General features: G+C 41.2%; 1 protein-coding gene and 1 pseudogene across 1 annotated transcript; both read right to left on the bottom strand.

Annotated features, from left to right (window-relative positions):
- Positions 1-8568: 8568 nt before the first annotated feature.
- LOC132211415 (small ubiquitin-related modifier 2-like) lies at positions 8569-9313 on the bottom strand (annotated as a pseudogene).
- A 183-nt stretch (positions 9314-9496) lies between these two features.
- LOC132211268 (taste receptor type 2 member 16-like) lies at positions 9497-10420 on the bottom strand. The gene has a single exon (XM_059656031.1). The coding sequence runs from the start codon at positions 10418-10420 to the stop codon at positions 9497-9499; it is 924 nt and encodes a 307-aa protein (XP_059512014.1).
- Positions 10421-11841: the final 1421 nt, after the last annotated feature.

The following is an 11841-nucleotide window of genomic DNA, read 5'->3' on the forward strand; positions in this document are numbered from 1 at the left end:
ACTGTTGGAACCAATCAATGAATTTGGTGAAGTTGTAGGATGCACATGCAACATACAAGAATCAGTTATGACTCTGTACACTAACAATGAACTATTTAATGAGAAATAAAGAAAATAATCTCATTCCTAATAGCACCAAAAATAATAAAATACTTAGAAATATATTTAATCAAAGAGGTGAATGATCTGTACACTGAAAACTACAAGATTTTGATTAAAAACATGGAAGAAGATACAAAAAACTGGAAATATTCTGTGTACATGAATTGGAAGAATTAGTATTGCTAAAATGCCCATACTACCCAAAGCCATCTATAGATTCAATGCAATCCCTACCAAAATTTGTTCTTTTCCTATTCTCTACTTATGAAGATCTCTCTCTCTCTCTCTCTCTCTCTCTCTCTCTCTCTCTCTCTCTCTCTCTCTCTCTCTCTCATTATCCAACCATGAGAAAGAAGGGAATAAATCCTGTTATTTGCAACAATATGAATGGGCCTGAAAATGTGATGTCAGACAGAGAAAGACTAATACTGTATGATATTGCTTAGATTTGGAATATTTAAAAGCCAAGCCTGTACAGAGTAGAATGCTGGTACCCAGGGGCTGGAGCATGGGGAAATTTGGAATATATTGGTCAAAGGGTACAAAGTTGCAGTTAAGAAGATAAATAGGTTCTGGGAATCTAATGCACAGCACTGTGATTATAGTTAACAATACCATATTATACTAGTGGCACAATGCATGAAATTCGTGCACCGGAGGGGGGGTGTCCCTCAGCCCAGCCTACACCCTCTCCAATCTGGAATCCCTTCACAATCCAGTACTGCTGGCTCCTAACCACTCACCTGCCTGCCTGCCTGATTGCCCCTAACTGCTTCTGCCTTCCAATTTGATAACCCCTTAACTACTCCCCTGCCAGCCCGATCTCCCCCAACCGCCCTCCCCTGCCAGCCCGATCTCCCCCAACCACCCTCCCCTGTTGTGACCTGCCTCCTCTTCTGGGACCCGCCTTCTGTCGCACGGAGCCGCGGGGCCCCTAGGCCTCACCATGCGGAGTGGCCACCGGGCCCTGCCTCCACTGTGCCCATGGCCATCTTGTGGCAACCATCTTCTGACAATGTCACATGTGAGGGCGTGAGGACCACCTAGGCTTTTATAAGTATAGATACTTGAAAATTGCTAAGTGACTGTATTTCTTAAATATCTTTATTGTTGAAAGTATTACAGATGTTCCCATTTTTCCCTCATTTGACCTCTTCTAGCCCATCTCTGCCCTCCACCCCAGGCCTTCACCACCCTATGTCAGTGACCACGAGTTAAGCATTTATGAATACAGGTTCTTTGGTATATTTCTTCCCACCCTCCCACACCTTCCCTCTGAGACTAGACAGTCTGTTTCATGCTTCTATGTCTCTGGATCTATTTTGTTCATCAGTTTATTTTGTTCATTAGATTCCCCATATGAGTGAGATCACGTGACTATATCTTAAATGTTCTCACCACAAAAAAAGAAATGATAATTATGTGATGTGATGGAGCTGCTACCTAACACTATGGTGGGAACCATAGTTTGATATATAAGGATATCAAATTTACATGTTGTATGCCTTAAACTTACAGTGTTGCATATCCATTATATTGTAATAAAAAATAGAGGTAAAGGGAAGAGAAATTTACTAGTGTGATAGAGCTTACATTTAGTGCCAAGTCAAGTAAATGGCATCAGCAAATATGATGACATAGAGCTATGCATGGATATTCAGGAAACAAGAGCAGATGCATTGGGTGCAAACACTTGGGTTTATGTTGGAGATTATTGGAAGTTAAGGCTGGGCCAGTAGTTCAGACACAGATCTTGAAAATCCTTGAATACTAGGCCCCTAAATAGGCAAATGGTGCAACTGAAGTTTTTGAACCCATGTAACATGAACAGTAGGCATGGGAAGGGGCATACAAATATCCACTAAATAAATTTTGTGGTGTGTCTAATTAGGAACAAACTTCATGTCAGGTGCTACCAAGAATTCATTATTTTTTTAAAATCTTTATTGTTCAAATTATTACAGATGTTTCTCTTTTTCCCCCCATAGTTCCCCTCCACCTGGTTCCCAACCCATCAAGCCCTGGACCCCTCACTGTCCTCATCCATAGCTGTAAGCTCTTTGTTCAATCTCTTTCCGCATCCACCACACCCTTTTCCCCGCTGAGAATTGTCAGCCCACTCCCTTTCTATACCCCTGATTCTATTATATTCACCAGTTTGTTCTGTTCATCAGATTTTTTATTCATTTGATTTTTAGATTCACTTGATAGATATGTATTTGTTGTCACTTTGTTGTCATAATTTTTTATCTTTACCTTTTTCTTCTTCTTCCTCTTCTTAAAGAATACCCTTCAGCATTTCATATAATACTGGTTTGATGGTGATGAACTCCTTTAGCTTTTTCTTGTCTGTGAAGCTCTTTATCAGACCTTCAATTCTAAATGATAGCTTTGCTGGGTAGAGTAATCTTGGTTGTAGGTTCTTGCTATTCATCACTTTGAATATTTCTTGCCACTCCCTTCTGGCCTGCAAAGTTTCTGTTGAGAAATCAGCTGACAGTCATATGGGTGCTCCCTTGTAGGTAACTAACTGTTTTTCTCTTGCTGCTTTTAAGATTCTTTCTTTGTCTTTTTCACTTGGCATTTTAATTATGATGTGTCTTGGTGTGGTCCTCTTTGGATTCCTTTTGATTGGGGTTCTCTGAGCTTCCTGGACTTGTAAGTCTATTTCTTTCACCAGGTAGGGGGTGTTTTCTGTCATTATTTCTTCAAATAGGTTTTCAATATCTTGCTCTCTCTCTTCTTCTGGCACCCCCATAATTCGGATGTTGGTATGCTTGTAGTTGTCCCAGAGGCTTCTTACACTATCTTCATATTTTTGAATTATTTTTTCTTTTTGCTCTTCCAGTTGGGTGTTTTTTCTTCCTCATATTTTAAATCTTTGATTTGATTCTTGGTATCCTCTAGTGTATTGTTGAATCTCTGTATATTATTCTTTATATCAGTCAGTGTATGCTTAATTTCTGACCGGTCCTTTTCTGTTTTTTTGGTATTCTCACTAAGATCCTTGAAGTTCTCACTAAGTTCCTCGGAGGTTTCTTGAAGATTCTTGAGTAACCTTATAACTTTGGTTTTGAACTCTATATCCAGTATTTTGCTTTCATCCATTTCTTTCATTTGTGACATGTTTCTTTATCTCCGCATTTTGGCTGCTTCCTTGTGTCTATAATAGAAGAGCTCCTGTGCAGGAGACACCCTTATGGGGCAGAACTTGCTTCATTGGGGCTTTGGTGCTCACTGAGTCTGCTCCTTGAGTGTGTCACTTCTGCATGTGTAGAGTTGTAATATGGTATGTTCTCATACTGACCACTGGGTACACTGGCTCTTGGATTTCCAAGGAGATGCAAGTCAGCCACTGCCTGGGGCAGCCCAGCAGAAACTACAGAGAGATCTGCAGATTCCTCCTTTTTGTATCGGGTTTGGAAGTGCCCAGACAAGGCCCAACTGTATAGCAAGGTGTGCTGCTGCTGCCAGATTAATTGCTTTGGTGCTCCCTGACCCATCTACTTCCTTTTTGGCAGGTTTTAGGCTGAGAAAGGACAGGCCATTCATATGCAAAAGTTGCTGTGCACAGCTTGGGTGGGGTTGTAACTTGGCTGGGGCGTGGTCTCAGGGAATCACCAGGGTGGAGCAAACATCAATGGCTGCCAGTCAGCCCTTCACCAATGAGGTCCTGGCATAGGAGCAATTATGGCTGCACGCACCTCCATCTGAAAGAAAGCCACCTTCATGTTCCTGTCCCAATGCAGACAGTCCAGTTTCTCCCCGTATGTGTCTGGGTCTCCCAGAGTCTCTCCCAGAACTGGAGTTCAGAGCAAGCAGGAGCTTGTTTCTCCCTTCTGATGAAAAAAGCAGTGCACCCGGGTGCCATCCTGTTCCGCGCCTCCGCACCTCCTATTAGTCTCAATGTGCTTTCTTCTTTACCTCTTTAGTTGTAGAACATCCACTCAGCCAGCTTTCCCACAGTTCTGGATGATAGTTGTTCTCTCTTTTAGTTGTAAATTGATGTGGTTGTGAGAGGCAGCAAGTACAGGTGTTTACCTATGCCGCCATCTTGGTTCCTCCAAGAATTCACCATTTTTACCAGTCTCCTCCACATGGGACATTCTGTGAAGGCTGGGGGGTTACTTTCCAGTTGGCAATATTTGATGTATATATGATTTATATATGTTTGCATACATATGCTGGGCTATGGAAGTCACATAACTCCTGCTAAATTTAACTTGGCCACTCACAAGTGCCCTGATATTTGCTCCTAAAACCAGGGACACAACCGTCTTTATCTTCTGCTCCCTGTATGTTCTGAGTTATCATGCAGCACACTTTTTGCATGAGTGCTAATAAGTGTTACAGGGCAGGATGTTTACCAATTATAAAACACAGGTGCATAGCCTCTTAGTGCCTGAAATTCATATCAAGCTACTCAAACTCAAAAGAATGTCCTTGTTCTTAGTCCAAGCATTGGAGGTGTTGTTCATCTTTCTAAATGCACCTACCTTTAAATCCTAACCATCTTTCCCCAAATTTAAACTCTTTGCTTCTTTAAAATGCATCCCCTGCTTTCCTCACCTTTTTCTTTGGTTCTTAGGGATGATATTAACCAGTCTGGTGAATTTAAGTAATTCATTTGACCTTCTTAGGTCTGTTTTCCAGCTGAGTTGGATTGAATAATCTTGACCTGCCATTTAAGTTGAAAATATATGTAAAAGCTCTCTGTGAATTATTAGGTGTCCCAAAGATAAGAGGTAGATATTATTTCTGTTATTATTATTATTATTATTTTTAATTTCTGGATTCCCCCCAACTTCCTATAATACTCATCCAGGATAAGTTTTCCATTTCACTTTATGAAAAAGAATACAGTGAGAGTATTACAAATATTTAACAGATTCTGGAAGAATGTCTCTGTGTTTATAGTAGTAGAGTATGGGAGATTCATACTTCCCCCATTCTCTACTTATATAAAGGAAACAGTTTCTTCCAGCTCTCTGAGATTTTATTTTTTATTGTTTTATTGCTTAAAGTATTACAAAGGGTATTACATATGTGTCCTTTTTTTACCCCCCGCCCTTGACAATCCCCTGGCCTTTTTTACCCCCCAGTGTCTTATGTCCATTGGTTATGCTTATATGCATGCATACAAGTCCTTTGGTTGATCTCTTACCCCCCAAACCCTCCCTGGCCTTCCCGCTGCAGTTTGATAGTCTGTTTGAGGCAGCTCTGCCTCTGTATCTATTTTTTTAAAATATATTCTATTGATTTTTTACAGAGAGGAAGGGAGAGGGACAGAGAGTTAGAAACATCGATGAGAGAGAAACATTGATCAGCTGCCTCCTGCACACGCCCCACTGGGGATGTGCCCGCAACCAAGGTACATGCCCTTGACCAGAATTGAACCTGGGACCCTTGAGTCCGCAGGCCGAAGCTCTATCCACTGAGCCAAACCGGTCAGGGCTGCCTCTGTATCTATTATTGCTCATAAGTTTATAATGGTCTTTATTATCCATGAATGAGTGAGATCATGTGGTATTTTTCCTTCATTGACTGGCTTATTTCACTTAGCATAATGCTCTCTAGTTCCATCCATGCTGTTGCAAATGGTAAGTGTTCCTTCTTTGTTACAGCAGCATAGTATTACATCGTGTAGATGTACCACAGTTTTCTAATCCATTCATCTACTGATGGGCACTTAGGCTGTTTCCAGATCTTAGCTATGGTGAATTGTGATGCTGTGAACATATGGGTGCATATATCCTTTCTTATTGGTGTTTCTGGTTTCTTGGGATATATTCCTAGAAGTGGGATCACAGGGTCAAATGGGAGTTCCATTTTTAGTTTTTTTCAGGAAACTCCATACTGTCTTCCATAGTGGCTGCACCAGTCTGCATTCCCACCAGCAGTGCACAAGTGTTCCTTTTTCTTCACATCCTCTCCAGCACTTGTCGTTTGTTGATTTGTTGATGATAGCCAGTCTGACAGGTGTGAGATGGTACCTCATTGTTGTTTTGATTTGCATTTCTCGGATGATTAGTGACTTTGAGCATGTTTTCATATGTCTCTTGGCTTTCTGAATGTCCTCTTTTGAAAGGTGTCTATTTAGATCCTTTGCCCATTTTTTGATTGGATTGTTTATCTTCCTTTTGTTAAGTTGTATGAGTTCCCTATGAATTTTGGAAATTAGGCCCTTATCAGATATGAGATTTTAGAACATGCACAATGTGGATGCGAATGATCAATAGCAGTAATTCAAATTTCATTGGCCTCTGTCTCACTTACTCTGTCAGGACACTAAACTCTTGCAACCCACCTCCTCACCAGCCTACTAAGCATTCCCAGAAGTCCCTGGGCAGATAACTCAATGCTGACATCTACCTTTTATTTCTCCTCAGTCCCACATCATCTAGTTATGATTCTGCTCCACAGACATCACCGCATCCACCAGGTTCCATCCCACCTTCTACTATAGTTCAACCACTGGAGCTTGGGAGATGCCAAGGCTGCACGGCGAGCTGCTGCGAAGTGGGAAAATAGGCTTTACTCCCCTTTCTGCGCAATGGTAAAGATGCTGCTGAGATGTGCCAATTGGCACAGTGTCTTTGGTTACAGTGTATTTCCGTTTGTACTTATATTTCGAACCCTCAGTTTCAAGTATTAACTCAAGGGATGATTTGACAGGGAGATAAATCAGAGAGATAGACCCAAGACCAGATCAGAAATTTCCACTCCAAGGCTTACGCATTCCTTTCATAGTCAAGCTTGATATACCTCCATTCCTTTCCCCGTAGGATGGCTTTCTGTCTGGATGTGTTTCAGTCTTCTAATGGCAGATCCAGAAGTTCAGTTTCCAGATATGCCCAATACATATATGAAAGGAGTATAAAAATTATATTCTTAACTTCTGGCACCAGGAAGCCTTAAGAGATGAAGCTGTCTTTAGGAAAACACCCTAATAAATTCCTGAAGCAGATGGAAGCTGAGACCCAAAAGCCTGGGATTTGGCTGTGTCCAAGATCCTTTTTGCTAGTAGGTGAGGGTGAAGAGGACAGAAATGATGAGAGAGATGCCATGTGGAGATGGTGAGATGGAGTCCTACAAGAAACAGGATTTGAGATAAGCTGAAGGGAAAAGGAGATTGGGGAAGCAGAAAAGGACTTATAAAGAACAGAAAAGTCCCATAGGTGGTTTATAATAGATTACTATATGGCTCCTATATTCTTGTCAATTTGGGAGGATTTTGAACTGTTGCAGAGGAAGAAATAGAAGAGTATAGAGAGTTTAAGCCAATATCACTCAGATTTTATGAAGTTAGAAGAGTCTAAATCTCAATCTGGGAATCTTTCTAGATAATTTATTCCAAACTGTAGTACAATTGAGAGGCAAGAATCCTGCCAATAGAAACCATATGCAATTGAGGCAGTTAAGTTGCCAATATTTGGAGATGTTCTAGGAAGAATCTAGATTAGGTATGTAGTTTGCTGTTCTGGGGAGAATATAATGTCTTGACAAATGAAAACAAAAGAAGAGTTAAGTTTTGACTTGAGTTTTAAAGGAAAAATGTCACATTGTGTGGAAGAGAAACAAATAAGAAAAGTTATGCCATTGGATAAAGGTCCAGAAAGAACAGAGAGAAAGAAAGATGGTCAGACATTTTCCTGTCTAAATTTAGAAAAATTGATTAATTGGGACCTTAGCATGGAGAACCTTCAGGGTGTAGGCAATAAATTATTGTGGGGAAGCTATTTCTAGTAATGTGTGAAGCAATTGGCAGTCATGAAAAGGATAAAATAAATATAATGAATGGACATCATGATTTTGGCTCTTTTGTGTAGAATACACTGGGAGTAAAACTCCAGAGATTGAAAAGACTGAGGAGAGATGGGGAAGTCATGAGAAAGTTGCGACCAACCTGGGGACTATAGAGAGGAAGAGATAGGAGTGGCATAGAATAGAGAAAGACTGGCTGTTTAGAGATGAATGGCTGTGGGGATGGAAGAGAGCGAGGCTTGCTTGGTCTTCCTTGTATTTAGGAAACATTACTATCACATAGGATTGTTTTTTCTTTCTCTTTTTTATTTTAAACAAGAAGTTTATTTAAACAACAAGACACTTGACTTGAAGGGAAAACTATCTAGGATTCATTTTTTTAGAGTAATTCATCCCTACTTAAAGACAGATTGCCCTACATGTAACAGTTACGTACAAAAAAGTTATAAAATTGTCCTTGGTTTTTCTTTTTTTCTTTTTTAAATATATTTTATTGATTTTTTTTACAGAGAGGAAGGGAGAAAGATAGAGAGCTAGAAACATCGATGAGAGAGAAACACCGATCAGCTGCCTCCTGCACATCCCCCACTGGGGATGTGCCCGCAACCCAGGTACATGCCCTTGACCAGAATCGAACCCGGGACCCCTCAGTCCGCAGGCCGACGCTCTATCCACTGAGCCAAACCGGTTTTGGCTGTCCTTGTTTTTTCAATGATAAATGTAAAACATTAAAATTCTCCAATCAAACAAGGTATGCAAGAATTTTTATGTTGTTCTTTTTTTGTTAAGTCAGAGTAAAATAACTTACTGGAATATAAAGATAAGAGCTGGATGAGCATGCCACTAATGGAGAAAGGGGGTGTTTTCACAGAACCAGTATTTTTTTTTCCCCCATCCCATCTCATTTGATGTAGATCAAAACATACCATTGGCCATTTAGTTAAAAAAAAAAATTCAAATGCTTGTGCACATACATCAGTTACTTTATGTACAATAAAGGAATGGGGAAGGGGAAAATGAAAGAACAAAGAAAACTATTCTGTAGTAGTCAGATGTGTTGAAACCAAATTGCAGTTTTCTAATTGAGACTGTCTTCTTGGTCTGGAGGCACAGAGTTCTGGAGTAAAGTAGCAGGATCCCTTTTTAGTAGACCCCTCCTGTCTGCTGCTGGAACACATCAATTGTATTTTCATCCTCCATTTTCAAATGTGCAGGTGTGTCTGTTTCATTGATAGGCTGCCCGTCAAATCAGAATCTGATCTGCCTCATTGACAAACCCTGTCGTTCACAATAGGCTTTCATTAGATCACTAAGTGGTGGATGCCTCTTAATCTTAAACTGCACCACAGAACCATTCTGCCCGGCCACCTTCAAATTAATATGATCGTTGTTCTCAGTTTTGACTCCTTCCTTGGGCTTTTCGTCGGCCATGGCGAGAGCCAGAGTTTTCACAAAAGAGGTACCAGGCCCGCACCAAAAGAGCACATAAGCAGTTCCAGGAGCAGCAGAGGAAGGAGGCAGCAGTGGTGGAGGAGGGAGAGGGCACGCGCACTCTGTGCCTATCACATAGGATTGTGAAGAGTAGAGCTGGCAGTTGGTATTAGTTGCATCAATGCAAGTTCCCATTTGCTTAGGGTCTTGCTGTACCTGGAGACTCAGGCAGCTTTGGGCCACAGCAGTTTACCTTTAAGACCTTTTTCAACGTAGTGCTACTCAGCATTAGTGAAGTTAAATGAATAGAGACTGTAGCATAGATGATAGTTTCGCCGGCCCAGAACCAGGAAGTCTTATGCCTTAGGATGTATTTAGTGGAGATGATTATGGTCAAAAAGTAAGAGGTGAAGAAGATGAGGAAGAAGGCAAGAAACCTCAGGGCAGTGGCATGAGCTTTCATGCTGGAGTTGCTGTGGCCAGTGTCGTGATGTCGTATCTGCCTCAAGTGTTGGCACAATGAGGCTATGAGCAAGATGGTGGAGGTCAGGAACAGGAGGAAAGGAATGAACAACATTGCCAGATGCTGACCTACATAATATTTTTCCAAGAATGTCCTAAGTGTCTCAGTCTTCGAGATGTTTCCAGGTAATTGCAAGATTAACTGAGTCTTGATGTAATGTTTAATAGCTGAAACAATGATTGTCACACAGGAAATCATCACAGAGCCCAGCAACAGCTGGGGAACCAACCTCAAAATTCTCCACCTCAGCCAGAGGAAGATGGCGTAGGTGAAGGAAGAGACTTTGACACAGTAGACGACAGCTAGCAAGCTGGTTAACCAGAATGCAAGAGTATTAGTAAATTCCCAGATGATTGCTATGTACCAAAGGTCATCGTCAGGGTTGAAATAGGAGCAAAAGTTGTGCAGCGCTGATGACCACTGTAGAAAGAAGCGGCAGACGCCCAGGCTGATGAGAATCATGTCCACAGGTGACAGCCTTTTGACCTGCACCCACTCTCTGCTCAGCACCGCAACAATTAAGCTGCTCTGCACAATTATTGTCAAGGACTCGAGCAAATAGATGGTCATGAAGAAAACAGTGAGTTCGTTGGGTATCATTCTTCCACTCCAAAGTATCTTCTGCACACAGACCCTGAATCTCTGCAATAATTTCCAAGTAGAAAATACATTCCTGGTCTATTGTCTGATGCAAGAAAATACCTCTCTATGGATGCAAATTAACCCTAGCTCAATTTTGATTTTGCATGTTCCAATCTGCAGAATTTGCTTATGCTTTGCTTGCTGGTTTGTTATCAGACCTGGGATGGAGGGAAATGTTATTTGAATGTGGATTTGTGCTCTTGAGGTTATTTGATAATTCCCATAAATGAAATGCCTGTTTCTTAACCATGCCATTGATTCCTCTTTATCTCTGTGAGGTGTCTTGTCTTTAACTTATTTCCCCATCTCCTTTAAATGATAGCTTCATTCTTTTAACCTACAATTTGAACCGCAGGAAAGACAAATCCTTCACTGTTTTTTCATGTCCTGGGTGATATATCTATTTTGCTAACTGAGTGCTGTAATCATGACAAATTCAGAATCCCTGTCTCCCCAGCTTCCACAGGAGCTGTGGGTAGATGAAGCAACCAAAGTATGAGTGTCAATAAAAAAAAAATATAGAAAAAATAATATAGAAATAATATAGAATCTCCTTACTCTGAGATTCTACCCACAAAATTGCTGGAACTCCAGACCTTCAAGTATCACCCTCCAATACAGACCACTTCATAGCTGCCTGTCAAATTCTTCAACTCAAGAAACCACTGCACAGACCCCATTGCATTCCCTACGTCGAGGTGTGGCACCTTTGCTGTTGATCTTCCAGTTCAAAAGAGTTGACCTTTTTATATCTTTGGAGTTGTTCTTGTCCCATTAATATCACTGCATTGAGTTGTTTTCTCCTTACATAGCTAAGCTCTTTCTGTTACCGCTCACACTGCTCAAAATAAAAGAGTAAACAATTTTAAAAAATTAAGCCTATTGAATAGAAAGGCCTAGATGCCTTGCTCACTTTTTTTTCCTTCAATTTATTATCTTTGTGCTTCCTTTTCTCTGACCAGACTGTGGAGACAAATGGATCACTGATGATATTAACATAAAATGCCATGGACTCTGGTGTAATCTGGTTTTGTAAAATTGCACTCTTCTGGAAGGTGCCCATTAGATATTTCTGGAAGAATCTGTGGGCTCACAAGGAAGTCTTACGCCAGTGGATGAAGGGCGATCTGATCTGTTAGGCACCTGCTGATGCGACTGCACCTGCCAGCTGCTTCCTTCTCCAGCAGCATAGCATGGCCTTTGCTGCACCATCCCTGTCACATGCTCATGCTGCTCAAAGCCCATACCCAGACCCTGAGCCTGAGCTAAGCAGCCAGTGGTCTGTGGTGAAGACCTGTGTTCACACTCTGAGCTGTTTGAGGCAACTTGTCCTTCTAGCCTTTGTAATCTCAACAGAGGAAAATTGGCTTTGTAGTTGC

The sequence above is a fragment of the Myotis daubentonii genome, chromosome 10 (genome assembly GCF_963259705.1).
Source record: "Myotis daubentonii chromosome 10, mMyoDau2.1, whole genome shotgun sequence".
Taxonomy (NCBI): Eukaryota; Metazoa; Chordata; class Mammalia; order Chiroptera; family Vespertilionidae; genus Myotis; species Myotis daubentonii.